At 39.4% G+C, this 24,459-nt stretch overlaps 1 protein-coding gene and 1 pseudogene across 2 annotated transcripts in view; one reads left to right on the forward strand and one right to left on the reverse strand.

Moving 5' to 3' along the window:
* TRPC4AP (transient receptor potential cation channel subfamily C member 4 associated protein) overlaps positions 1 to 24,459 on the forward strand; it is a 71,981-nt gene that overhangs the window by 24,134 nt on the left and 23,388 nt on the right. For both annotated transcript variants that reach the window (XM_047851926.1, XM_047851927.1), the window contains exons 5-8: positions 1,907 to 1,962; positions 4,498 to 4,626; positions 10,370 to 10,577; positions 19,050 to 19,235. In XM_047851926.1, the coding sequence (XP_047707882.1) occupies positions 1,907 to 1,962; positions 4,498 to 4,626; positions 10,370 to 10,577; positions 19,050 to 19,235 (579 nt within the window). The remainder of the gene's footprint in view (positions 1 to 1,906; positions 1,963 to 4,497; positions 4,627 to 10,369; positions 10,578 to 19,049; positions 19,236 to 24,459) is intronic.
* Positions 103 to 512, reverse strand: LOC125161811 (40S ribosomal protein S29-like; annotated as a pseudogene).

The raw sequence follows: 24,459 nt of genomic DNA on the forward strand, positions 1-24,459 counted from the left end.
ATTTCTTAAGCTGGGTGATGGGTCTTATGGGTATTATTCTTTTATTCCTTTTTATAACTTCTGCATGTTACAAGTATTATTTTTAGGTATTCAGTATTTAATAAGGAGAAAAAAGTAAGAGCACTTTTCTTTGGCATTAAAAGCCAACAGTCACAAAAATAAATACATACATATGTGCCAGAGATCACTTTTAACATTTGATGAATGCTTTTCTGCAAACCTCATATACACATGTTTTTAATTGAATTACTTTTATTTTATGTACAATGAACATTAAGGTAGGTATCCTAGATATCTGTGGGTAAGGTAGGTATCTTGGATGACCCACTCAAGGAAGTTCACTTAATCCAACTTAATGAACCCTATATCCTTCGCCTACTGACAGAAACACTGTGGCACATACTGAGGCCGTGTTTCCTGATCAGACCGTGGTGGTTTGAGCAGATGCGTCAAGAACGAGAACCCTGCTCAGACTTCCTCAGATGGCTCCAGTAGAGCTGCTGCTGACCCATCTTGCTCTCTCTGATGTGACAAGGCGAAAGGAAAAGTATCTTTTTTTAAATTAAAAAAAAAAAAAAATTCCCTCCTTAACTGGAACAAACCAAACTACATAAGGCCTTGTTAGGGTGTGCAGCAGTGGTTAAGACGACTCATATTCATCTTTGATGTCTCAGCTTTGTACTCTATCTAAATTGGTTCTTTGGGTTCTCTATGCACTGATAATAAGTGGCATCTTGTAATTACTTTTTGGGGTACTCATTCTCTCTTGTACTAGATTTATAAGTTCCATTAGGGCTAGGATTTTTTTTCCCCCACTAAACACTGTGTATTCTTTATCTGCTCTAGAGTAGGTGCCGAATAAATATTTGATGAATGAGTGAATTCCAGTTCCTTTTGAAAATGAAAGGTCTAGAAATATTGAGATACACTGATCTGGTATTCCAACCTGCTCTGAAGTCATGAGATAAACCAAAAAGCCCCAACAGGTTAAAAGGTAGTGATGAGGTATATGAGACATCTGCACTGTCTCAAGATTGTATCAGATAACTCTTCTGGTCAAGCTAGCTTGTCAGGGCCACACATTGACATCTCAGAGGGAGACCTAGCATTTTAGAGTTTGTGGCAGCATAGGAATGAATGGAAACAGTTTTAAAAAATTTAATGCCAAAGAAAACACTTCGTTGATAGTTCATACTTAGTTTTATTCTCTCCAGGCTTTGGGGTCATGACAGTTGTTTCCTTTTTATGGTATTCCCCTGTTCCTACTCACAGAGAAGTAGCTAGTTCTTTGTTGGAGTTAGTAGGTCAGGCAATAAAAGCCATTTCCCCAACAGAAATAACAAACAAAAACACACTTATAGTCTTTAGTAAAAATGATAACCTTTGTTTGCTGCTAGTAGAACTTTCAATGAAGACTTGTAACGCTCAGTCAGGAAGCTCATACTTGGGATTCTGGCAGTTCTGCTTTCGGAAATGTATCTTGAGGAACCGATGCAACACAAGCATAAAAAGGTTACACACATATATTAAATTGCTTATTTTTAGTCTATTTAAATAACAAAAATCCCCCTCCCCCCATCCAAAACCCTGGATATACTCTAAGCAAACTACAGAGAGAACATGGCTATTAAGTGATGACACCACAGTAGACTGAAAACATGAAGGCTATGGAGCATAGGAAAAAAAGGGCTACTATCAACCCAAAATCCATATACTAATTGGCTTGTAGTTTCTGATGAGTATCATGAAAATCTTTGGTAAGCAAGGACCGGAAAGAGGTGTGCTAAAAGGAAAGTAATCATCTTGGAGGAGATTGTGAGGACCAGTTCTTGTGTTCAAAAAGTTTAATTCTGTTTAATATCTTTTCAATGAGGAAAATAACCAGTTATTTCCCTTTCGCTTTCAGTAAGTGATGAAATGTCCAAGGACTGTTTGAGCATCCTGTATAATACCTGTGTCTGTGTAAGTATGCCTGCCCTTGGGGCCCCATTTATCTCCCCACCACATCTGCAGTGCTTGAGAAGGGAAAGTTCGAGTGCGGGGGGGTGGACATGAGAGCTGTCCTCAGACATGGGGCAATTGGACTGACTTACATGGGCCTGAGAACCAGGACCAACAGGTGGGAATTACGGGGAGGCAGAATTTCGTAGAAAGTGTTAAGAGCCAGGGCTACTGCAGCAGGTGGTGATCTCCTTTAGCCCTGGAGAGACTAAACAATCTCTCCAGAGACAGACTCTGTCCAAGCAGAGACTGAACAATCACTTACCAAGTGGATACATGCACTGGGAGAATGTATTCCTTTTAAGATTCCTTTTAATCCCTTTATTTCTGTTTCTTCATTTTCCTTGTTAGAAAACAAAACAGGAACCAGAAGCCTCACCAATATATTGAGCAGGACACTCTGTTTGGTCGACCCTGAGCAAGAAAGAAAGGTGGATAAAAGAAGCATTTTGGTAGAAAGGAAAAAGCCTAGCACTTAGTGCTAGAACATGATTTGGAGTTCTGGCTCATGGCTCAGTGCTTATTAATTTACCTCCCTGAGCTTTTAGTTTCTTATCAGGAGAGTGCAGTCAGTAATCTTACCAACATTGTAGGCTTGTTATGAGGACTAAGTGGGATGATAGATGTGAAAGCACCTTGTAAAGTAACATACATGTGCTAGTTTTTGTAAAACGCAGTATCCATCTTTTAGGAACTTCTGTGGTAAACTGTAAGCAGCATAATACATGGCAGAAATGAAACCAGTGCCCCTGTAGAAGTGAAATCTGTGTGCTATGAAAATACAGCAGAGCATTTAATTACATTTCATTTCTTGCCTCATTCCAAAAGAGGTTTCAGGCATCTTGTATAAAATCTCCCAAGATCATAAATCATAAATTTAGAAGTAGGTAAGGAAAAGGGTGGAACACGGTGAGGGTGTAACATGTATCCAGGAATTGGACTGACTATAAAATCAGTGGTGTTGTGGATGGGACATAAATTTGGGTTTAAGCTTCTTATCAACCAACACAAATAGAGAAATAAGTTTCAACACTTAAGCAGTTCAGCATCTGTAACTGTGCCATGCAACAGAAATATAGCGTGAACCACTTAGATTATTTTAAATTTCCTTATAGCCACATTTTTTTAGAAAGTAAGAAAAGAAGTAGGAAGAAATCGTGAAGTTAATTTTAATAATATATTTTATTTAGCATAGTATATCAAGATTATTCCAATATGTCAGGGCACCTGGGTGTCTCAGTCAGTTGAGCATCTGATTCTTGATTTCAGCTCAGGTCATAATCCTGGGGTCAAGGGATCGAGCCCCATTTCGGGCTCAATGATGAGTGTAGAGTTGTTGGAGATTTTCTCTCTCTCTCCCTCCCTCTCCCTCCCTCTCCCTCCCTCTCCCTCCCTCTCCCTCCCTCTCCCTCCCTCTCCCTCCCTCTCCCTCCCTCTCTCTCCCTCTCCCTCCCTCTCCCTCCCTCTCCCTCCCTCTCCCTCCCTCTCCCTCCCTCTCCCTCCCTCTCTCTCCCTCTCTCTCTCTCTCTCTCTCTCTCCTTCTTTCTCTCTGTCTCCTCCCATCTCCCTCTGCCCCTTTTCCCTGCTTGCGTGCTCTCTCTTAAAAAAAAAAAAGACTAAGATTATTCCAACATGTAAACAGTTGTAAGTAATTATTAATAAGATATTTACTTTCTTTTTTCGTACTAAGCTTTCAAAATTCAGTGTGTGTTTTATACTTGGAGCACCATGTTTCAAGTGCTCAGTAGCCACATGTAGCTAGTGGACAGAGAGGCACAGACAGACCTAGACGATAAAAGGAAACTAATTGTTCAGCTAACATACAACTATTCTTGCAACTGAGGTCAATAAGAACTTGTCCTTATTTTAAAAGATGATGTATGTATGATGACCCCCTCTTGGGCAACTTCCATGTGGTCATTAGTTTTATGAGGCTTTTGTTAATGACACCTAATGTTAATCAGTGATACTCCAGCAAAACACAGTTCAGTTTAAAAAAAAAAAAAAAAGGAAAGGAGGAAACAAAAATGTGAAGAACATAGTATGATATGGTCCAACTCTGCTGATCTGGCTTAATTCCAGGGATTAGGCAGAAATGAAGAAATGTCTGGAGGTGCCTGTTTTGGGGTGGGGACGGTGCAGATTTTGGCTAATCTGGAGTAAGGACGTCATGCCTGAAGACATTGACATTCACTCCTTAAAATGTACTGCTGGCCAAATAAAACGTGGGCTACTGGGTGCTAGTGTGTAGCTCCTCATTGAGTTACTAGGCAGGTATTAGGTCAGAACATATGGTGAACCTACCATGGAGAAACCCATCCTCTCAAAAAGCATTTGCACACGTTTTGTATATGGTTATAGGGATTTAAGTCCTCTGCCAAGAATTCCTCAGGGAGCTTGAAGTTGCTTTTCTGGTTTCCAGAAGGGGGTACCTTGCTTTTCAGGTTTTAAGATTATAACCTATCCTGCCTTTTCTCTCCTTCTCCCTTGTGATAGACGGAAGGAGTTACAAAGCGTTTGGCAGAAAAGAATGACTTTGTGATCTTCCTGTTTACGTTGATGACGAGTAAGAAAACATTCTTACAAACAGCAACTCTCATTGAAGATATTTTGGGTGTTAAAAAGGTGAGCTATGTTCTCCAGCAGGTGGATGACCAGATGGTGGAGGGTGTCTTCGATAATTGGATTCTCAAGACTGATGTACAGAGCTCTTTTAAAAGAAAAATTCATCCATATTCCTCTTGTTAACTTTTTTTTTTTTTACTTAAATATATTTAGGTACAAAAGTAGGTTATATTTCTTCTTCTAATGGGTTTTAAGTGACAGTAAAACCTAAGTCAGTATATAAATTGAAATCAAACTAATGATAAAACTCAAAAGTTCAGATTGCCTTTAATGTGATGGCTAATGTTACTTTGCTGAAATCAAATTGCCCTTTGCTAATTATTATGATGCAGGATCTTTTTGGCATACTTACACTGCTGTATGCTATGGGATAACTCCATTTTCCTACCACTTTTCTATATTTGAATGCTGTGAAACCTTCATTCATCAGGATATGTTTCCCGGGATGGTGATGTTTGGCTTAGACTTACTAAGTTCACTTCTGTTTAATCTCATTAGTCTTAAACAGTTAAAATTTGAAACCAACATAGGAGACACAAATGTGAGCACTGAAAGCCTGCCACTTGGTCATAAGATGGACATTCAAAAGATCCTGAATATACTTTAAAAAAAAAAAAAAAAAAAAAAAAAGAAAGAAAGAAATCCCACACACAGGGGCGCCTGGGTTGGTTGGTTAAGCGTCTGATTCAGCTCAGATCATGATCTCACAGTTAGTGAGCTGTCGTGCTGACAAGCTCAGAGCCTAGAGCCTGCTTCAGATTCTGTCTCTCTCGCTCTCTGCCCCTCCCCCACTCATGTTCATTCTCTCTGTCTCTCAAACATTAAAATTTTTTTAATTTTTTTTTTTTTTTTAAAACACACAAAGGGGCAACTGACTGGCTCAGTTGGTGGGACATACAACTCTTGATCTCTGGGTCGTGAGTATAAGCCCATGTTGGATGTAGAGCCTACTTAAAAAAATTTTTTTAAAAGAGGAGCTGTGATGAAAATGAAACACTAAATTAAAAAATATCATAAAAAACTTAGAACCCAAAAAACACACCATCTGTTAGGTATCTGTTAGATAGTCAGTGTATTAGATATTTGTGTAATGCTTGTGAAGACATGGAGCTTACTTCCCTAGTCCTTATTCCATGCCTCCATGTTGGTTGCAGTGGGAAGATTTCTTCCTCTTACTACTGAGGAGGCAGGAATTGCCTCTTAGAGTTGCTCTTGCAGAGAAAAGGCTACCCGCGTGCATTGCGGTTACCCTAGCTTTCGTTTCTGTCTTTCTGCTGCATTTCCCCCAGGCCTTGCTTGTCATCGTGCAGGCAGAAGATGCACAAGTGGCCCATTGTCTGTAGGAACACACTGGAGATGTGTGCAGGTCCCAGATCCTTTGTGTTCTTTGATAAAAAGTCTTTGTCATTTTTCCAATAATTGTATGCTCCAGCCAGTGTGTGAAAGGGGGCTTCAAGGGTGGAAACACTAGACTCCTTCGCAGTTTCAGCATGGGAGTCTAGGATTGCTCCTTCATAACTTTTCCTGCTTGCCTGTCATGCCCTGTCACACTCATATTTTTGTGTGTTGCTAAAAATAGTGATGAGTTCTGCTAGACATTGTTACCTTGGTGCAGTCTGAAAGGGGGATAGGCACCGTAAAGAAAGTGGGAACCCAAGCCACAGACTGGGAAAAGATATATGTAACCCATGTAACTAACAAATTGGTATTCAGAATTTATCAAGAATTCTTACAAATCAGCAAGAAAAAGACAACCTAGTTAAAAAAAGGGGCGGGGGGAGGCAGTGATGTAAGCAAGCATTTCACAGAAGAGAATCTATAAATAAAAGAAGATGCTTCATTAATAATGAGGGAAATGCAAATTAAGGCCACCATGAGAGCACAAATGTTGGTGAGAATGTATATCATTGGAAATACTTATATACTGCTGATACCTTTTTGTTCCTGCAGAATATATTTATCTTCTTTTCTAGTTGAACATGTGCATACCTCGTGATCTAGCACCTAGGGAAGCACTACCCTGAGGGCCAAGGCATCATTCTTGTGCCTGGGTCACCTGTAACCTATTCCCAGGCATGCTTGTGGATAAACTCCATCCCAGACAGACCAGTAATTCTTAGAAATGAAAACACTACATCAAAGCCAAGAGATTGTGAAATCAATCCACTGGGTCTGTCAGCTAAATAGAAAAGATTAAAGTGTATCATGTAAGGGTTATTATTTAAGTTTTTGTCACATATTTATACATTCACCTATGTATGTTTTATTGGGTTGTGATGGAAACTTTTTCTTATTCTTGGACATTATCAGAATGGTTTGGAAGCCAGAAATACTTCTGTACATGTGCATCAAGAAACATAAGAATGTTTATAGCATTGTTTCAGGGTCAAAAAACTGAAACCCAAGTCTGTGATCCATCAGCAGTAGAATGGATAAATTTTCTCTATCCACACAATGGAATAAAGTAGTGGAAGTGAATAAATTGTTGATATAGGCAACAACATAGCTAACTCATAGAAAGTACTGATAGAAGTCAGTTACAGAAGACTGTATGTAGTGTATCATTTTTATAAAGCTCTGAAATAAGCAAACTCAACTCATACACAAAGCTTTTTTTTATCTTAACAGCAAAGCAAAAATAAAATTCAGGTTTGTGGTTACCTCTGGCAGAGAAGCAGGAAGATTTGATAGGAAAGGCACACACAGCTATTCACTTGATTATGCTTCGTAACATATGTTGTATGTATTAAATTTTAAAATTAAAATATAACACAAGGAAGTGGGCTTGGAGGGTGGTAGGACCTAGTTTATGACCCATCACAGAGCTAGAGGAACAGGGCTGAAAGTTACAGTTACCAATAATAACAATGGCTCCCATTTGTTGTGTACTGGGGAAGGAGAAGGCAAAGGTGGAAGAGGCTGCCCCCAGGTAGCTCCTCCACAGCGAACTCCAGGCCTTCATTCCCAGAAGTAAGAGTGGAACTCATGAGGGCTTCTAGGAATCATTCACCTGTTCAGTACACATTTACTGAGACCCTCACCACCAAGTCTTATGTGTTGAGGCTCTGGACAGCCTCAAGGCAGCGTAAGTTTATGTGGAAAATAGATAATTACAAGATCATAGGATATGTGCAGTGATTGAGAAATATCCAGTTCAGTGGAAGTGAATCAGTGAGATGAAGGGCAGTAGGTATTTTCTGAGGAATATAAGGATGTTTCAGAAGAAGAGAAGCTCATACAACATGCAACATTTGCAGATTGTAGAGAAGAATAAAAAAAAAGAAAGAAACTAAAATAACAAAGCATTGCATAAAATTCAGTATTCATTTATGATAGAAGTTAGGAATAGAAGGAAAATTCCTTAACTTGATACAGGATATCAGTTAACTTACAGCAAACATAAAACTTAATGTTGAAACTTTGGAAATATTCCTGTTAAAGTCAAAAAGACAAGAATGCCTGCTATTGCTTACTCTAGATAATTGGTTACTTGTGCAAGCACACAAGGAGACACCTGTAGGAATATTCATGGCAGCATTGTTTAATAGTGAAAAATTATAGCCTACCTAAACACACACACACACACACACACACACACACACACACACACACACACACATATATACACACACATATATGTGTATATAGAAGATTTGGTATGTACTAATACAGGATAACATCTCCAAGATGTATTACTGTTAAAGAGGAAAATGCAGAGCTATGTGTATAGTATGAGTGAGTGTGTGTGTGTGTGTGTGTGTGTGTGTGTGTGTGTGTGTACAGACACACACACGCACACACACACTGGTTAAATACACTGGAGTAAAAGAGTGAAAAAATGAATGAATTAGAGCTACTTGTATCTGTGAAATTTAATCCTAGTGTTGAGAGGCACCTGGCTGGCCCAATCAGTAGAGCATGCGACTCTTGATCTTGGGATTGTGAGTTCAAGCCCCATATTGGGCCAGAGCCTACTTAAAAATAAATAAAAGTTGAAAAAGTACTAACTTTCTGTTGTCAGAAGTGGCATAAATTAAAAAAAAATCCCAGTGTTAACTAACAGTAAGGTGTCATATATAATTCACACTGTACATGCAAAACAATACATTGTTGGTTTTAAAAACAAAACAATGTTTTTAAATTTTTTGATTTATTTTTTATTGAAGTATAGTTGACATGCAATATAATACTAGTTTCAGGTATACAACCTAGTGATTCGGTGATTTTATACATTAAGCTATACTCGCCACTGTGTATAGTCACCATCTGTCACCATACAATGTTACTGTAATATTATTGACTATATTCCCCATGCTGTACTTTTCATCCCTCCAACTTATTTCTTTTATAACTGGAAGTTTGTACCTCTTAATCCCCTTGACCTATTTTGCCCATCCCCCCCAATAATTGCCTCTCTTCTGGCAACCACCAGTTTGTTCTCTGTATTTATGAGTCTTTTTCTGTTTTGTTTATTCATTTGTTTTGTTTTGTAGACTCCTATACAAGTGAAATCAAATGGTATTTGTCTTTCTCTGACTTATTTCACTTAGCATTATATCCTTTTGGTCTCTCCATGTTGTTGTAAATGGCAAGATCTCATCCTTCTTTATGGCTGAATAATACTCCATTGTCCATGTATACCATGTCTTCTTTATCCATTCATCTGTTGATGAACACTTGGGTTGCTTCTCTATCTTGACTATTGTAAATAATGCTTCAATAACTATAGGGGTGCATATATTTTTTTCAAATTACTGTTTTTGTTTTCTTTGGGTAAATACCCAGTGGTGAAATTACTGGATCATTGATATTTCTGTTTTTTTGTTTTTGTTTTTTTTTTTTTTTTTGAGGAAACTCCATACTGTTTTCTGTAGTGGCTGTACCAGTTTACATTCCTACCAACAGTATACCATCCTCCTTTTTTTCCACATCCTCTCTAACACTTGTTATTTCCTGCCTTTTTAATATTAGCCATTCTGACAGATATGAGGTGATATCTCATTGTGGTTTTGATTTTCATTTCCCTCCTGAAATCTTTTCATGTGTCTGTTGACCTTCTGTATGTCTTCTTTGGAAAAATGTCTATTTAGATTCTCTGCCCATTTTTTTAATCAGATTATTTCTTATGTTGCATTGTGTAAGTTCTTTATTTTTTGGATATTAACTCCTCATCAGATACATCATTTACAAATATCTTCAACAGTAGGTTGCTGTTTCTTTTGTTGGTGGTTTCCTTCACTTTAATACCATATATTTTTATGGAAATATAAGAACATGTGTGGGAATAATAAACAGTTCAAAATAAAGGTTCCCTCTGGCAGGAGAAATGGGAACACAACTGGTTAGGAATATTTTATTTCTTATTTCTTAAAAAGAAAACATCTATAGCAAGAATGGCAATTTATGAATGATAAAACTTGAGCGGTAGGCATTTGCTTTGCTTTGCTTTTTCTAAATAGACAAAATGAGCCACATGAACAAAGAATAAGAACAATGGTTTTCAAAGGGTTTAATCCTCAGACCAATCCTATAAGGTACGTTAGTCCCATTTGACAGTTGAGCACACAGAGACTTAGAGAGGTTCCATAATTTACCTGTGTTTGCACAGCTGCAGTTTGCAGAGCTGGGATTTAACCTAAGTGGTCTAGCTGCCAAGCCCCATTCTTTGGGGAATGCAAACAAGGGGCACATCCAGTGTCAAATGAACTGAGCATGGGGATTGTTTTATTTGTGTTTCCTGTAGGAAATGATCCGACTAGATGAAGTCCCCAATCTGAGTTCTTTAGTATCCAATTTTGATCAGCAGCAGCTTGCTAATTTCTGCCGGATTCTGGCTGTCACCATTTCAGAGATGGATACAGGGAATGATGACAAGCATACACTACTTGCCAAAAATGCTCAGCAGAAGAAGAGCTTGAGCTTAGGACCTTCCGCAGCTGAAATCAACCAAGGTAAAATCTCTCAAAGTTTTCGGAGTTTTGAAATTATGGCTCTGAGACCCCTTTGTAAATATCTGCTCTTTCAGTATCTCCAGAGATTGATCCATGTGAGGGCTCATAGGGTCCACTTAGAGTATGTAAATTTTGTATGTGTTCATTATTATAGGGGCCAAGTTTGTAACCTTTATTAGATTTTTTAATGGATTCAGAACATCAAAAAAGTAAGATCCATTGTTTATCAGAATTACAAATACACGTACCTTTTGATCCACTAAGCCTCATCTGGGCCTTTATCCTGTAGGTATATAGGCAATGATGTATATTCAAGGTCATTCATTGCAACATTGTAATAACAAAAGACCAGAACAACTTAAATGTTTTATTGATAAGAAACTAAATTTCCAGAACATTTATATAATGGAAAATTGTATAGCTTTTAAGAAAAAAGAATGAAGAAGATTTAGTATGTACTAATACAGGATAACATCTCCAAGATGTATTACTGTTAAAGAGGAAAATGCAGAGCTATGTGTATAGTATGATACTTTTTGTAGTAAAGCAGAGATGGGGAGAATAAGATCAGATGTATTTGTTTGCTCATATACAGTATGCATAAACTGAAAGCACACACAAGAAACTAAAAATGGTTACCTGTTGGGGGTGGCTGGAAACAAGGTAGGTGACAACAGTGGAAGTAGGACTTCTGAATGTATTATTTTATGTATTATTTGATTTAAAAATTTTTTTTTCAACGTTTTTATTTATTTTTGGGACAGAGAGAGACAGAGCATGAACGGGGGAGGGGCAGAGAGACAGGGAGACACAGAATCGGAAACAGGCTCCAGGCTCTGAGCCATCAGCCCAGAGCCTGACGCGGAGCTCGAACTCACGGACCGCGAGATCGTGACCTGGCTGAAGTCGGACGCTTAACCGACTGCGCCACCCAGGCGCCCCTGTATTATTTGATTTTAGAACCACATGAATATGCTAATGATTCCCCCACCTGTTGCTTTTTGTTAGCAAGAGAACTTTTTTCTGTTTCTTTCCTGGTCTAAGCAGATTTGGAGAAATTGGGCATATATCTGTTTTGGTTATAAGAGTATAGATGATCCATATTTGAACTAAATTATTTACGTGTCTTAAAAGCTAGTTCTTGAACACTAACAGACTGAAAAATCAGTCTGCCTTAGTGTTAACCGAATAACCAATTAAAAAGCAGTAGTAGAGAGGGCGCCTGGGTGGCTCAGTCGGTTAAGTGTCCGACTTCAGCTCAGGTCATGATCTCATGGTTTGTGGGTTCGAGTCCCACATCGGGCTCTGTGCTGACAGCTCAGAGCCTGGAGCCTGCTTCAGATTCTGTGTCTCCCTCTCTCTCTGCCCTTCCCGCACTCACACTCTGTCTCTCTCTCTCTAAAAAATAAATAAACATTAAAAAAACAAAACAAAACAGTAGTAGAAAGCCATGATCATCCCACAGTAGCCCTGAGGATGCTTTGAAAACAGTACTTTGTTTCTGAAGTCCAGTTGACTGGATGTGTGGGTTCCCAGGCCTATCTCTGCAGAATTGCTAAGTGCTACATAGCAATCTCCCTTCTAAGTACTAAATATGAGTCCTTCATTAACTCTGTTAGCATTCTAGTTTTAGTTATGAACACCACATAGTCATGACTGTATTTCTAGGTTGTTAGGGAATATAATTATACGTGTTTTAGTCATAATAAAAACAGAAGTATATGAACCCTATGGACCCCAGGTTGGTGTTTCCCCCTCTAGGCTTGTTTTTCTTCCTGAGTCCATAGATCCAAGGCCTACCCTGGTCTGTGTAGGCTTTTATTCCCCTCCCTTCTCCTTTCTTAGGACTTTTAAGGAGTACTCATTTTAGCAAATCATAAAATACTCATTCTTAAAAACATGAGTTCTATTATAACTAAATTACACCTTAAAGCTGATTTAAACACACATACATATATACTGACAAAAGTTCACATTTGTTAAACTCCTGCTGTGTAGCAAACATTGAGCTAACTGCATAACCGAACAGTGATTTTATTTACTTCTCCAAGCAGCCCCATTCATTGCACAGCTTAGGAAACTGAGGGTCATAAAGGTTCTGTATTAGATACTTGTGTGTGCTGAGGCACTAAGTAACTTTCATCTTTTAGTTTTACATTTAAGGAATCTGTTCTACAGATCATTTTTATCCTGTTATTATCAGTTACCTTCACCCACCTGTCTATAAGCTACCTTAAGTGAAACCAGCACTGCCCATCATTCTTGGAGGACAAGGTATTTTAGTCAGTTGATTTTTTAATTAACTGAGAGTTAACCCCAAACCTAGTTTCCTTTATATGAGGCATTAAAAAAAGGAAGTCTTGGGGTGCCTGGGCGGCTCAGTTGGTTAGGCGTCTGACTTCAGCTCAGGTCATGATCTCACAGTTCGTGGGTTTAAGCCCCACGTTGGGCTCTGTGCTGACAGCTCAGAGCCTGGAGCCTGTTTCAGGATCTGTGTCTCCCTCTCTCTCTCTCTCTCTCTCTCTGCCCCTCCCCTGTTCATGCTCTCTGTCTCAAGAATAAACATTAAAAAAAATTTTTTTTTTTAAAGGAAGTCTTTATAAAATGTCTAGGTTCACTTGTATACCTGTGTGGCTAACCCATGAGATACTCTACATGTGATGTCTGCTTGTAGCTTTTGGGTTGAAGCTTTATTAAAAGTTGTATTTTAGCACATGATGTTGTACAGGGTCCTTTCCCAGCTCTCTGACCATACAGTTCCTCTTTCCCTGCCTCCTGCCCCCATACACATTTTTCTCCAGTCACATCCCCTGGGAAGGCCAAGGTGAACATAATTAAATCACAAGTGCAATGAGAAAGATCTTAGTTCTCAATATTGTCATGCTTTAATTGAACTCCGGTACCGGATATTTTTAAATAAAGGTGTGTGTAACAGTCATCTCGGGCTGCCATAATAACATACCGTAGACTGGGTGGCTTAAACAACAGAAGTTCATTTTCTCACAGTCCTGGAGGCTGAGGTGCCCTCAGCATTGGTTTCTGGTTTGCAGACGGCTGCCTTCTCACTGTGTCCTAACGTTGTCTTTCCTCTGTGTATGTACAAAGAGAGAAAGAGATCTCTGATGTCTCTTCCTCTTATATAAGGACATCTGTCCTATTGGATTAGGGCCCCACTCTCATGACCCCATTTAATTACCTCCCTAAAGGCCCGGTCTCCAGATACAGCTATATTATGGATTTGGGCTTCAACATATGAATTTGGAAGGGGACCAAATTCGGTCCATAACCGCATATAAAGCTGATGTGTTTTTGTTTTGTTTTTAATAAATTGTGGCTGTTTTCTTACCCAGCAAAATAGTGATTTATACTGTCTTTCTGGAGCTCAGATAATAAAAATGTTAGAGTCCTCTTTGGATTTCTCAGAACTACCAGTTGTTCTTCTATCCGTTCATGTGGGAACAGATGGTTTCATCTGGGGGAAAAAAATCAAGATTTTAGTCAGAGATGTAGATAAAGCCACAGGCCAGATAATTATCAATTTATAGGTCACACTGAGCTAACAAGGGCTGATTTCTGCAATACAGGAGCTAGAAGAGAATTCAGAATCCTCTCAGCTGGAAAGCAGGGCCTAAGCTGAGGAGAAAGGTTTGCGGGAATATTTCAAAATACTGATGTTTTAACAAATATGAGAGAAAAGGTCTGCTTTTGCAGAAATTCAGAAATTGTGTTTCCGTTGTCAACCAGTTTGACATTTTAACATTAACCAGTAGTGTGTGATAGCTGCTGGTAAAGCTGTGAGAATTACTAGCACACTGTGGTGCTGGGTGCCAGTTCCCGGAGATTGTATATCATTTGATGAGCATAATTAGGCCAATGATTTTTTTTTCAGGGTGAGAGCCCATAGCTTTTCATCATGTTTTCAAGAGATGAGTGACTCACAGAGGCTCTAGAATCTCCCAAGGTGGGGGCCGGAGTCTCGGAACTCTGAATGCTGGGCAGGTCACGTTCTAAGTGCTGCGTCTAAGTGCTGTGTGGAGAGTGTAGGGCAGGAAGGAACTGTCCTGTGAGGAACAGAGAAACTGCAGCCATTCACCCTCCAGAAAAGAGACTAAGAGAAAAATCCAGCTCTGGGAAGGTTTTCCTGTAGAATCCAAACTCTTTTATTTTTGGAAAAAGTAATATATGTCTAAGGTTTCTTAAATAATAAGAATAGCAGGTATATACAGTAGAAAGTTTGTTCCCCCTCCCCATAGCAACCTGTTTCATTTTCTCATATGACTCTGCAGAGAAATTCTGTACCTGCCCAGTCAGGGGGGTGGAGGGGGAAAGAGATTGGCTGCTCCCTGTCTGTACAGGTGGTAGTATAAAACAGCCTCCATTCTGCTCCTTGTTTTTTTTTGCTTAACTTTATCTTGCAAAGCATTCGATTCCAGTACATACAGAATTATGTGATTCCTTTTTATAGCTACATGGTATTCTAATATATGGGCATACCACAATTTATTTAACTAGTCCCCTATTGGTGGAAATTTGGTTTATTTTTAAACCTTTGTTCCTACAAATAACAGCCTTGTGTATGGAGTATGATGTGCTGGATATTTGCCTTTTAAACTTTGATAGATATTGACAAGTTAACCCTCTAAAGAAATTATGGTACATCTTTTCTGCCCATCCCCCCTGTACATGCTTCCCATTGCAGGGCCTTTTAAAACTTCTTGATGTCTGCCAAGCCAATAAGTAAAAAATGGTATCTCAAAGCAAAAAAGCTACCTCCATGTATTTTTTTTTTTTAAGGTGAGTGTCACATAACCAAATAAACCATTTAAAATGAACAATTCAGTAGCATTTAGTGCATTTACAGTTTGTGCAACCACACTTCCATCTATTTTCAAAACATTTTCATCACCCCAAAGTGAAACTGTGTACATGTTAAGCAGCTGTTCCCATTCTTCCCAAGCCTGGCAACTACCTGCTTTCTTATACCTATGCTAGATATTTTTTAAATGGAATCATATAATACGTTAACTTTTTGTATCCTGCTTTTTTCACTTAGCATGATGACTTTGAGGTTCATCCATTCTGTAGCATATCAGTGTTTCATCTTTTTTTTTATGGCTGAATAATATTTGTATATACCACAGTTCATTCATCTCTTGATGGACATTTGGATTGTTTTCCCCTTTTTGGCTGCTGTGAAATGTCATGAGGATGTGTTTGTACATATTTATGTGAGCGCCTCTTTTCAGTTGTTTTGGGTCTATACTTAGGTGTGGAGTGGCTGGGTCATATGGTAATTCTGTGTTCAACTTTTTTTTTTTTTTTTTCAACGTTTATTTATTTTTGGGACAGAGAGAGACAGAGCATGAACGGGGTAGGGGCAGAGAGAGAGGGAGACACAGAATCGGAAACAGGCTCCAGGCTCTGAGCCATCAGCCCAGAGCCTGACGCGGGGCTCGAACTCACGGACCGCGAGATCGTGACCTGGCTGAAGTCGGACGCTTAACCGACTGCGCCACCCAGGCGCCCCTGTGTTCAACTTTTTAAAGAAAAGTTAATATAATTACAGCTTTAAAAAAACATTTTTTTTTTAATGTTTATTTTTGAGAGAGAGAGAGACACCAAGCATGAGTAGGGGAGGGCAGAGAGAAAGGGAGACACAGAATCTGAAATAGGCTTCAGGCTCCGAGCTGTCAGCACAGAGCCTGACGCAGGGCCCAAACTCACAAGCCATGAAATCATGACCTGAGCCGAAGTTGGATGCTTAACCGACTGAGCCACCCAGGCGCCCTTGCTTTTTTTTTTTTAAATGAGTTCGGACATTATAGTCACTAATTTATAGAGGATGGAAAGGGGGCTAAGAGTATTTGCTGAGCTCTGTGCTAGAACTTAATTTAATATGCATTTGTACAATCCTAGCTGTACTTTGTTGTAACTTATTTTAGTTTTGAAGAATTTTCTTTAATACTGTGTTCTTTTGAATTTTATGTTAAAATTTTTCATTTAGGGGCACCTGGGTTCCTCAGTTGGTTAAACATCTGACTCTTGGTTTTGACTCAGATCATGATCTCATGGTTTTTGGTATCGAGTCCCTTGTTGGGTTCTGTACTCTTAGTTCGGAGCCCAGTTGGGATTTGCTATCCCTCTCTTTCTGCCCCTCCCCCCTGAAAATAAATAAATAGACATTTTAAAATTATTTAAAAATTTTTTTCATTTAGATTCTTCACACAGAGACATGTATATGACACATATAACATTATAATGATACCTATTTACCCATCAGCTCGATTCAGCAGTTGTCAACTGATGGCCTCTCTTTATACCCATTCGCTCCTCTCTTATTTTGAACTTTTTTCTAAAGTTTATTTATTTTTGAGAGAGACAGAGGTAAGTGGGAGAGGGGCAAAGCAGGTTTCAGGCTCTGCGCTGTCAGCACAGAACCCAACGTGGTGTCAGACCCCTGAACCATGAGATCACGACCTGAGCCAAAGTTGGATGCTTAACTGACAGAACCCCCAGGAGCCCCCCTACCTTATTTTGAATTATTTTGAAGCAAATCCTAGATACAATAAAATTCAACTTGCATATATTGCAGTATTTCCACAATTTTAAAAATAACTCCAATATCATATTATACCCCCAAATTAATAGTATTATCTTGGTATTATGAAATACCTACTTTTTTTCAATTAGATGATACCTTCACACGGTTCTAAAGAATCTACAGGCTCAAAAAGGTGTTCATCGAAAAACTACCCCCTCACACTCGTGTTTCTTGTCACCTAATTCTCTTTGCCTTTGGCAACCATTGGTGTTTTCTGTCCTTCCAGGAAGATTTAATTAATACATGTATAAGCAAATACGTAGAGATGTTAGTCCTTATTTTTAAAGAAGGTTAAATGATAAATTGAAGATCTACAACCTGGATTTCCCTGCCTCCAAAGTGTATTATGTTCTCTGATGCTGATCACAATTTCCATCTTATTGTGAGCAAAATGGGATTAGTGGAAATAGGAGTTGGGTGATTATTCCGTTTCTTTCTTTACCTAAAAAACAAAACAAAAAAAACTTCTTTCTTACTGCTAGTACATGTTTGTTACAGGAAAATGAAACTAGAAAGAAGTAGGGTTTGTTTTTTGTTTTTTTTTTTTTTTTTAAGTTTATTTTGAGTGAGAGAGAGAGAGCAGGAAGGGGCAGAGAAAGAGGGAGGGAGAGAATCCCAAGCAGGGCTTGGATGCAGGGCTCGATCCCTTGAAATCAGGACCTGAGCCAAAATCAGAGGAGTCTGGACACTTAACTGACTGAGCCATCCAGGCACCCCTAGAGAGAAGTGGTTTTAGAAGAAGCATTTAAATGGGAACACCTGGGTGGCTTAGTTGAGCATAAAAATAAAACTCTTGATTTCAGCTCAGGTCATGATCCCAGGGTCATGGGATTGAGCTCTGTATCGGGCTCCACGCTGAGTGTGAAACCTGCTTAAGATCCTCTCCCTCTCTCCTGTTCTCTCTCCTGCCTCCTCCCCTTACCTCTGCCTCTCTCCTCCTCTCTCTCTGTCTCAAAAAAAAAAAAAAAAAAAAAAAAAAAAAAAAAAAAAAAAAGCATTTATATCCTTTCCTACTCAGGAATGGCCACAGTAAATACCTTGTTGTATAGGGGCACCTTGGTGGCTCAGTCGGTTGAGCATCCGACCTCAGCTCAGATCATGATCTCGCAGTTCATGATTTCGAGCCCTGCATCGGGCTCTGTGCTGACAGCTCAGAGCCTGGAGCCTGCTTCAGATTTTGTGTCTCCCTTTCTCTCTGCCCCTTTCCCTCTCATGCTCTGTCTCTCAAAAATGAATAAACGTTAAAAAAAAAAAAAAACAAACCTTGCTGTATAGCCTTCATTCTTTATGTGTATATTATGTGCATATTTTAAAGAAGCAAATTTTTAAAGAAAATGGGCTTAAGCCAATACTGTGTAATAATTTTTTTCTCTAACAAGTTTAATTATCTTTACTGAGTCACCGTATAAAGATATATGTGTCATTGTTCTTAGTGTCTATTGTATTCTATTGTATTGGATATAGTTTTAATCAATATGCTGTTGATGACCATGTGGTTGTCTTTATTATTTTGCTATTGTAGAAACCACATCAGTGAATATCTTTGTACATATAATTGGTTATTTCCTTATGGGAAGTTCCCAGAAATGAAGCTCCTGGCTCAAAGACACACAGATTTAAGACACTAAAGTTATTCCAATTTATATTCCCACTAGTAGATATAAGAGCCTGTTTCTCTATACCCGCTACAATTGAACTTGTTTCTGTAATTTACTATTTTGTTTTGGCTTGGCATTTCATTTTAAAGGGAAGCTCTCTGACTAGCTACTGTCAGATTAAAAATCATTCCCACCACAGGTAGGGGACAGGCTCCTTGTTGAGGGCTTTAGAGCTGGTTGGTCTCTGTTTTGAAAATTCCCTCTCCTTGGCAGCGGCCCTTCTCAGCATCCCTGGCTTTGTTGAGCGGCTTTGCAAGCTTGCGACTCGAAAGGTGTCAGAGTCAACGGGCACAGCTAGCTTCCTTCAGGAGTTGGAGGAGTGGTACACATGGCTAGACAATGCTTTGGTGCTGGATGCCCTGATGCGAGTGGCTAATGAGGAGTCTGAGCACAATCAAGGTACTTCTGGGCTGGGGGCTGGTGGCGGGGGGTGGGGGTGGGGGTGTGGCAGTGGCAGGGAGGGTCTTCTATGATGTGGGGAGCTTTCCCTTAGGCTTCTGAAGCCATTCTTGACCTCTTTTCTGAGGAGCATTAATTGAAATTTGCTCAGTAGAGTTTTCCTCAGGGAAGTCCTAGATCAGAACTGTTAAGACACTTTTGAAAGCTAGTGACAGAAACCTCTTTAAACTCCCTCAGTGTAGACCTGATTGCAGGGAGAAGGGACTGTCTGGATCCAATAACCAAAGCATTCTTAGGAACTCAAAGAGTCCTTTCCATGTCTCTTCTTCATTCTCCATGGTTCTTTAGTGTTCTCTCTGTTCCGATGAGTAGACTCCTAGTTTCAGCAGTAGCTTCCTGGTGAAGAACTCTGGCCTATCTTGGGTCATATGCTTAACGGTGAAGCGTTTGACTCTGGCCAGCAAGATGGGGTCAGATTGTACAAACCCAGGAATTCTCACTGTAATCATGCAGGTAAAAGTGAAAGGAGGAGTTCTAGTTCCAGGATGGCAGTGTACGGAGCTCTGTGGACCTGCTCCCCATTGCAACTGTAAACAAAACCTATAAAAAACAACAAAAGCCATCCATGTATATGTGGAAGTTGTTCTGAGAGCATACAGCAAATGAGGAAACATTTCTTCAAGGAAATCTGCTAAAACTCAGAACAGTGAGTGTCTTTGACATTTGAACTTTTGCTTGTTGGGAATTCCACTCTGGGCTGGCGTGGCCAAAAAGACACAACCCTCAACAGAGGACACAATTCCCAAACAAGGAATATGGTATCTCACCGTTGAAGGGGAGGAGGGCAGACCACCAGCTTTTCTCATTCCCTCCAACTCCAAGTTGAAGAGGCTAAATTCTTGATGAGTGTACCCTTACAGGTCGGAGGCTCCCTGCCCCAACACTACTGAGATATAATTGATTTATAATACTACGTATATAGCATGTTGATTTGATGCATTTATGTATTGCAAAATGATACCATCATAGCATTAACTAACACCTCATCACATACTTATTTCTTTTCTGTGGTGAAAACTTTTAAGATCTCCTTTATTAATGTCATTCAAATATTATTAGCTATAATCCCCATGCAGTATGTTGGATCCCAGAACTTATTAATCTTATAACTGGAAGTTTGTACCTTTTGACCACTATCTTCCTAATTCTCCCAACCTCAGGTAACCAGCATTCTATTTCTCTGAGTTTGACTTTTTTTTAGATTCCACATAGAAGTGATATTATATAGTATTTTTCTCTTTCTGACTTCATTTAATTCACTTATTGCACATAATGCCAGGAGCTCCTTTCTTCTGACTACCTTTGTACTACACTCAGTACAGAAGCTGTGCCCTAGGCCTGGCAAGCAAGAATTCTGTGACCCTGCTGTCCTTGCCCCAACTCAGGTGTAGGACAGAGCGTCCGTGTAGGGAGAGGCAAGCCAAAAAGACTTAAAAGTCGGCTGACCCTGCTCAGAGTAGCGGCACCAAGATTTTGCCAGGACGAGAGGTAATGCATAAGAGCAGAAGGTAGGGAAGTTCAGACCTAAGGGTGTTCTGGAAAACAATGTTGATTTTGGTGGTAAGCAAATAAAAGGAGGATGTTAGCTCTTAAGTGAGAACAAGAAGCTAAACCATAGGGGCTCCTGGGTAGCTCAGTCTGTTAAGTGTCCGACTCATTGATTTTGTCTCAGGACTTGATCTCAGGGTTCGTTTGTGCTTGGGGGTCTTTCTCTCTCTCTCTCTCTCTCTCTGCCCCTCTCTCACTTGAGGGCGCACCCCCCCTCTTTCTCTCTCTTCAAAAATAAAAAAAAAAGTTAAACCATAGGCTGGGTAGTTTACCAGTAAGAACCAGGAAAACAGCTAAGCAGAGCTCTTCTGAGGTCAAAACCAACCTCAGTCTCAGAAACTACGTTGGCCCGGTTTTAATTGGATTAGATTTTGGAGCACTTTATTACGCCCCAAGGCATTGTCAAAAACAGTGGAGCATTCAGCCAGCAATCAGTGGAGTCTGACAGCTGGGTTTCATACCAGAAGAGGCAGAAATCGTCATCCAGGGAGACTGTAAACACCCCCACAACTTCACTCCTCTGAAGCAAAACACCAAGGACCTCGCTAGTCTGTGGAGAAATAGACTTTGCTGAAATAGTCTAGGGAGGTCACTGAACAAATGAACAAGAAAATAACAAGCCCCAAAAGGGAAGAAGGGGAGCCAGTATCCACAGTTGCTGTATTATTTACCTAAAATGTCAGTTTAAGGAGCGCCTGGGTGGCTCAGTCGGTTAAGCGTCCGACTTCGGCTCAGGTCATGAACTCACAGTCCGTGAGTTCGAGCCCCGCGTCGGGCTTTGTGCTGACAGCTCAGAGCCTGGAGTCTGCTTCAGATTGTGTCTCCCTCTCTCTCTGACCCTCCCCCGTTCATGCTCTGTCTCTCTCTGTCTCAAAAATAAACATTAAAAAAAATTTTTTTAATGTCAGTTTAATAAAATGTATGAGATATGCAGAGCAAGTATGGCCCATATACAGGAGAGAGCAGGCAACAGAAATTGCCTGTGAGAGAGCCCAGATATTTGATTAAATGGAGACCTGTCATAAGGAGGTCAAAGAGCTAAAGGATGCTGTGCCTAAAGAAGTAGAAGGAATTAAAGAAGCTATGACGACAGTATGTCATCAAATAGAGGGTATCCGTAAAGAGGAGATAGAAAAAGGAGCCAAACGGAAGTTCTGCGGTTTAAAATTATAAATAACTGGAAGGAAGAATTCACTGAAAGGAGCAAGAAGAATATTCAAAGAAATAGTGGCTGAAAACTTCACAGATTTGAAAAGCATTAATATATACATCTGAAAGGCTCAAAGAACTGCAAGTAGCATAAATTCAAAGAGATTCACACCCACACGCATCATAAGAGAAATGCTAAAAGACAAAGAGAAAATCTTGAAAGTTGAAAGAGAAAAACAAACCCTCATGTTCAAAAATATTTCTTTAAGATTGATAGCTGACTTCTCGGAAATAATAGAGGTCATAAGGCAGTGGGATGATCTAAGGGCTGAAAGGAAAAAAGTCAGCAGCAAAACTTTCTTTCAGAAACAGAGGTGAAATAAAGACCTTGCTAGATGAACAAATACTTAGAGAATTCATTACTAAAAGATCTGCCTTATGAGAAATACCAAAGGAAGTTCTTCAGGCGGAAAGCAGGTGACCTCAGGCAGTAATGTGAATCTATGCAAAACAACAAAGAGCAGTAGTAAAGGTAATTAGAGAATCATAAAAGACAGTATAAATGCATATTTCTTCTCCTTTTCTTAATTAATTTAAAAACAGTTGTGTAAATAAAACCATATGTTTATAATTGTTGAATCTGTAACATACAGAAGTGTGACATATTTGACAGTAACAGCACAAAGAAACTTTGTGGGAACTTGGATGGGACCAAAGTTGTATTGCAGTGAGGAAATTATACCAGATAGTAACTTGAATCAACAGGAATCAATGAAGACAACCAAAGTGGTAAATAAGAGGATCCGTATAACAAACTCTATTAATATTTACTTGCTCTCCTTTCTTTCCTCAGCTTCTTTAATGAACATGAAATTATATAAACTAATAATTACAACAGTGTATTGTGTAACAGTGTGTGCAGTGTGTTGTACAATATATTGTTGGTTAGTGTACATAGATGTAGTATGCATAAAACTAATAGCACAAAAAGAGGAGGGGGAATAGAGCTATGTAGGAGCTCTGGAATTAGTATAAATCTGAAAAGATTCTGTCAGGTTAAGATGTGTATGGCAAACCTGATAGCAACTGCAAAGAAAGTAACTTTAAAAATAGAGAAAATCATTAAAGGAATTATGATGTTATACCAGAAAGTGTTCACTTACTACAAAAGAAAGTATTATAGGAGAAATAAAGGAATTAAAAAACACATAAGCTATGTAGAAAACAAAAAGTAAAAAGGCAGAAGTAATCCCAACTGTGTCATTAATAACCTTAAATATGAATAGATTAAAACAGTTTATCCAAAAAATAGTCATAGTGGAGTTTTTAGAAAAGATCCAATTATATGCAGCCTACAGGAGGTATACTTTCTATTCAAAGGTAGAAATAGGTTAAAAGTAAAGGATAGAAAAAGATGCATACTTCAAAGAGCAACCATAAGAAAGCTGGACTGGCTATAGTAGAAGAGACTTGAAAACAAAAAATGTTATCAGAGATAAAAGAAAAAAAGGACATTTTATAATAAGAGGGTGAATCTATTAAGATAGAACAGTTATAAACATATCTAACAACAGAGCCAAAAAAATAATAAATGAAACAAAAACTAATAGATTTGAAGAGAGAAATAAGCAGCAGTAATAGTTGGAGACTTGAATACCCCACTTTCAATAATGGAGAAAACAACTAGAAGATCAAGAAGGAAATAGAAGACTTGAACAACACTCTAAACCAACTAGACTTGGGGCGGCTGGGTGGCTCAGCTGGTTGAATGACTCTCTGTCTCAGGGTTATGAGTTCAAGCCCCATGTTGGGCTCCACACTGAGCATGGCACCAACTTAAAAAACAAACGGGGGGGCGCCTGGGTGGTGCAGTTGGTTAAGCGTCCGACTTCAGCCAGGTCACGATCTCGCGGTCCGTGAGTTCGAGCCCCGCGTCAGGCTCTGGGTTGATGGCTCAGAGCCTGGAGCCTGTTTCCGATTCTGTGTCTCCCTCTCTCTCTGCCCCTCCCCCGTTCATGCTCTGTCTCTCTCTGTCCCAAAATAAATAAAAAACGTTGGAAAGAAAAAAAAAAACAGGGTACGTGGGTGGCTCAGTTGGTTAAGCATCCAACTTCAGCTCAGGTCCTGATCTCGTGGTTTGTGAGTTTGAGCCCTGCATCAGGCTCTGTGCTGACAGCTCAGACAGAGCCTGGAGCTTGCTTTGGATTCTATGTCTCCCTCTCTCTCTGCCCCTCCCCTGCTCGTGCACTTGCTCACTCTCAAAAATAATAAACGTTAAAAAAAATTTTTTTTAAACAAACTAAACTTACTAGATATATATAGAACACCACCAAACAACTGCAGGATATACGTTCTTCTCACATGCACATGGAACATTCTCCAGAATAGACCATATGCTAGGTTACCTAAAAAGCCTCAGTAAAGTTGAAAGGATTAAGATTGTACAAACCATGTATTTCAGTCACAG

This window comes from Prionailurus viverrinus, chromosome A3 (assembly GCF_022837055.1).
Source record: "Prionailurus viverrinus isolate Anna chromosome A3, UM_Priviv_1.0, whole genome shotgun sequence".
NCBI lineage: Eukaryota > Metazoa > Chordata > Mammalia > Carnivora > Felidae > Prionailurus > Prionailurus viverrinus.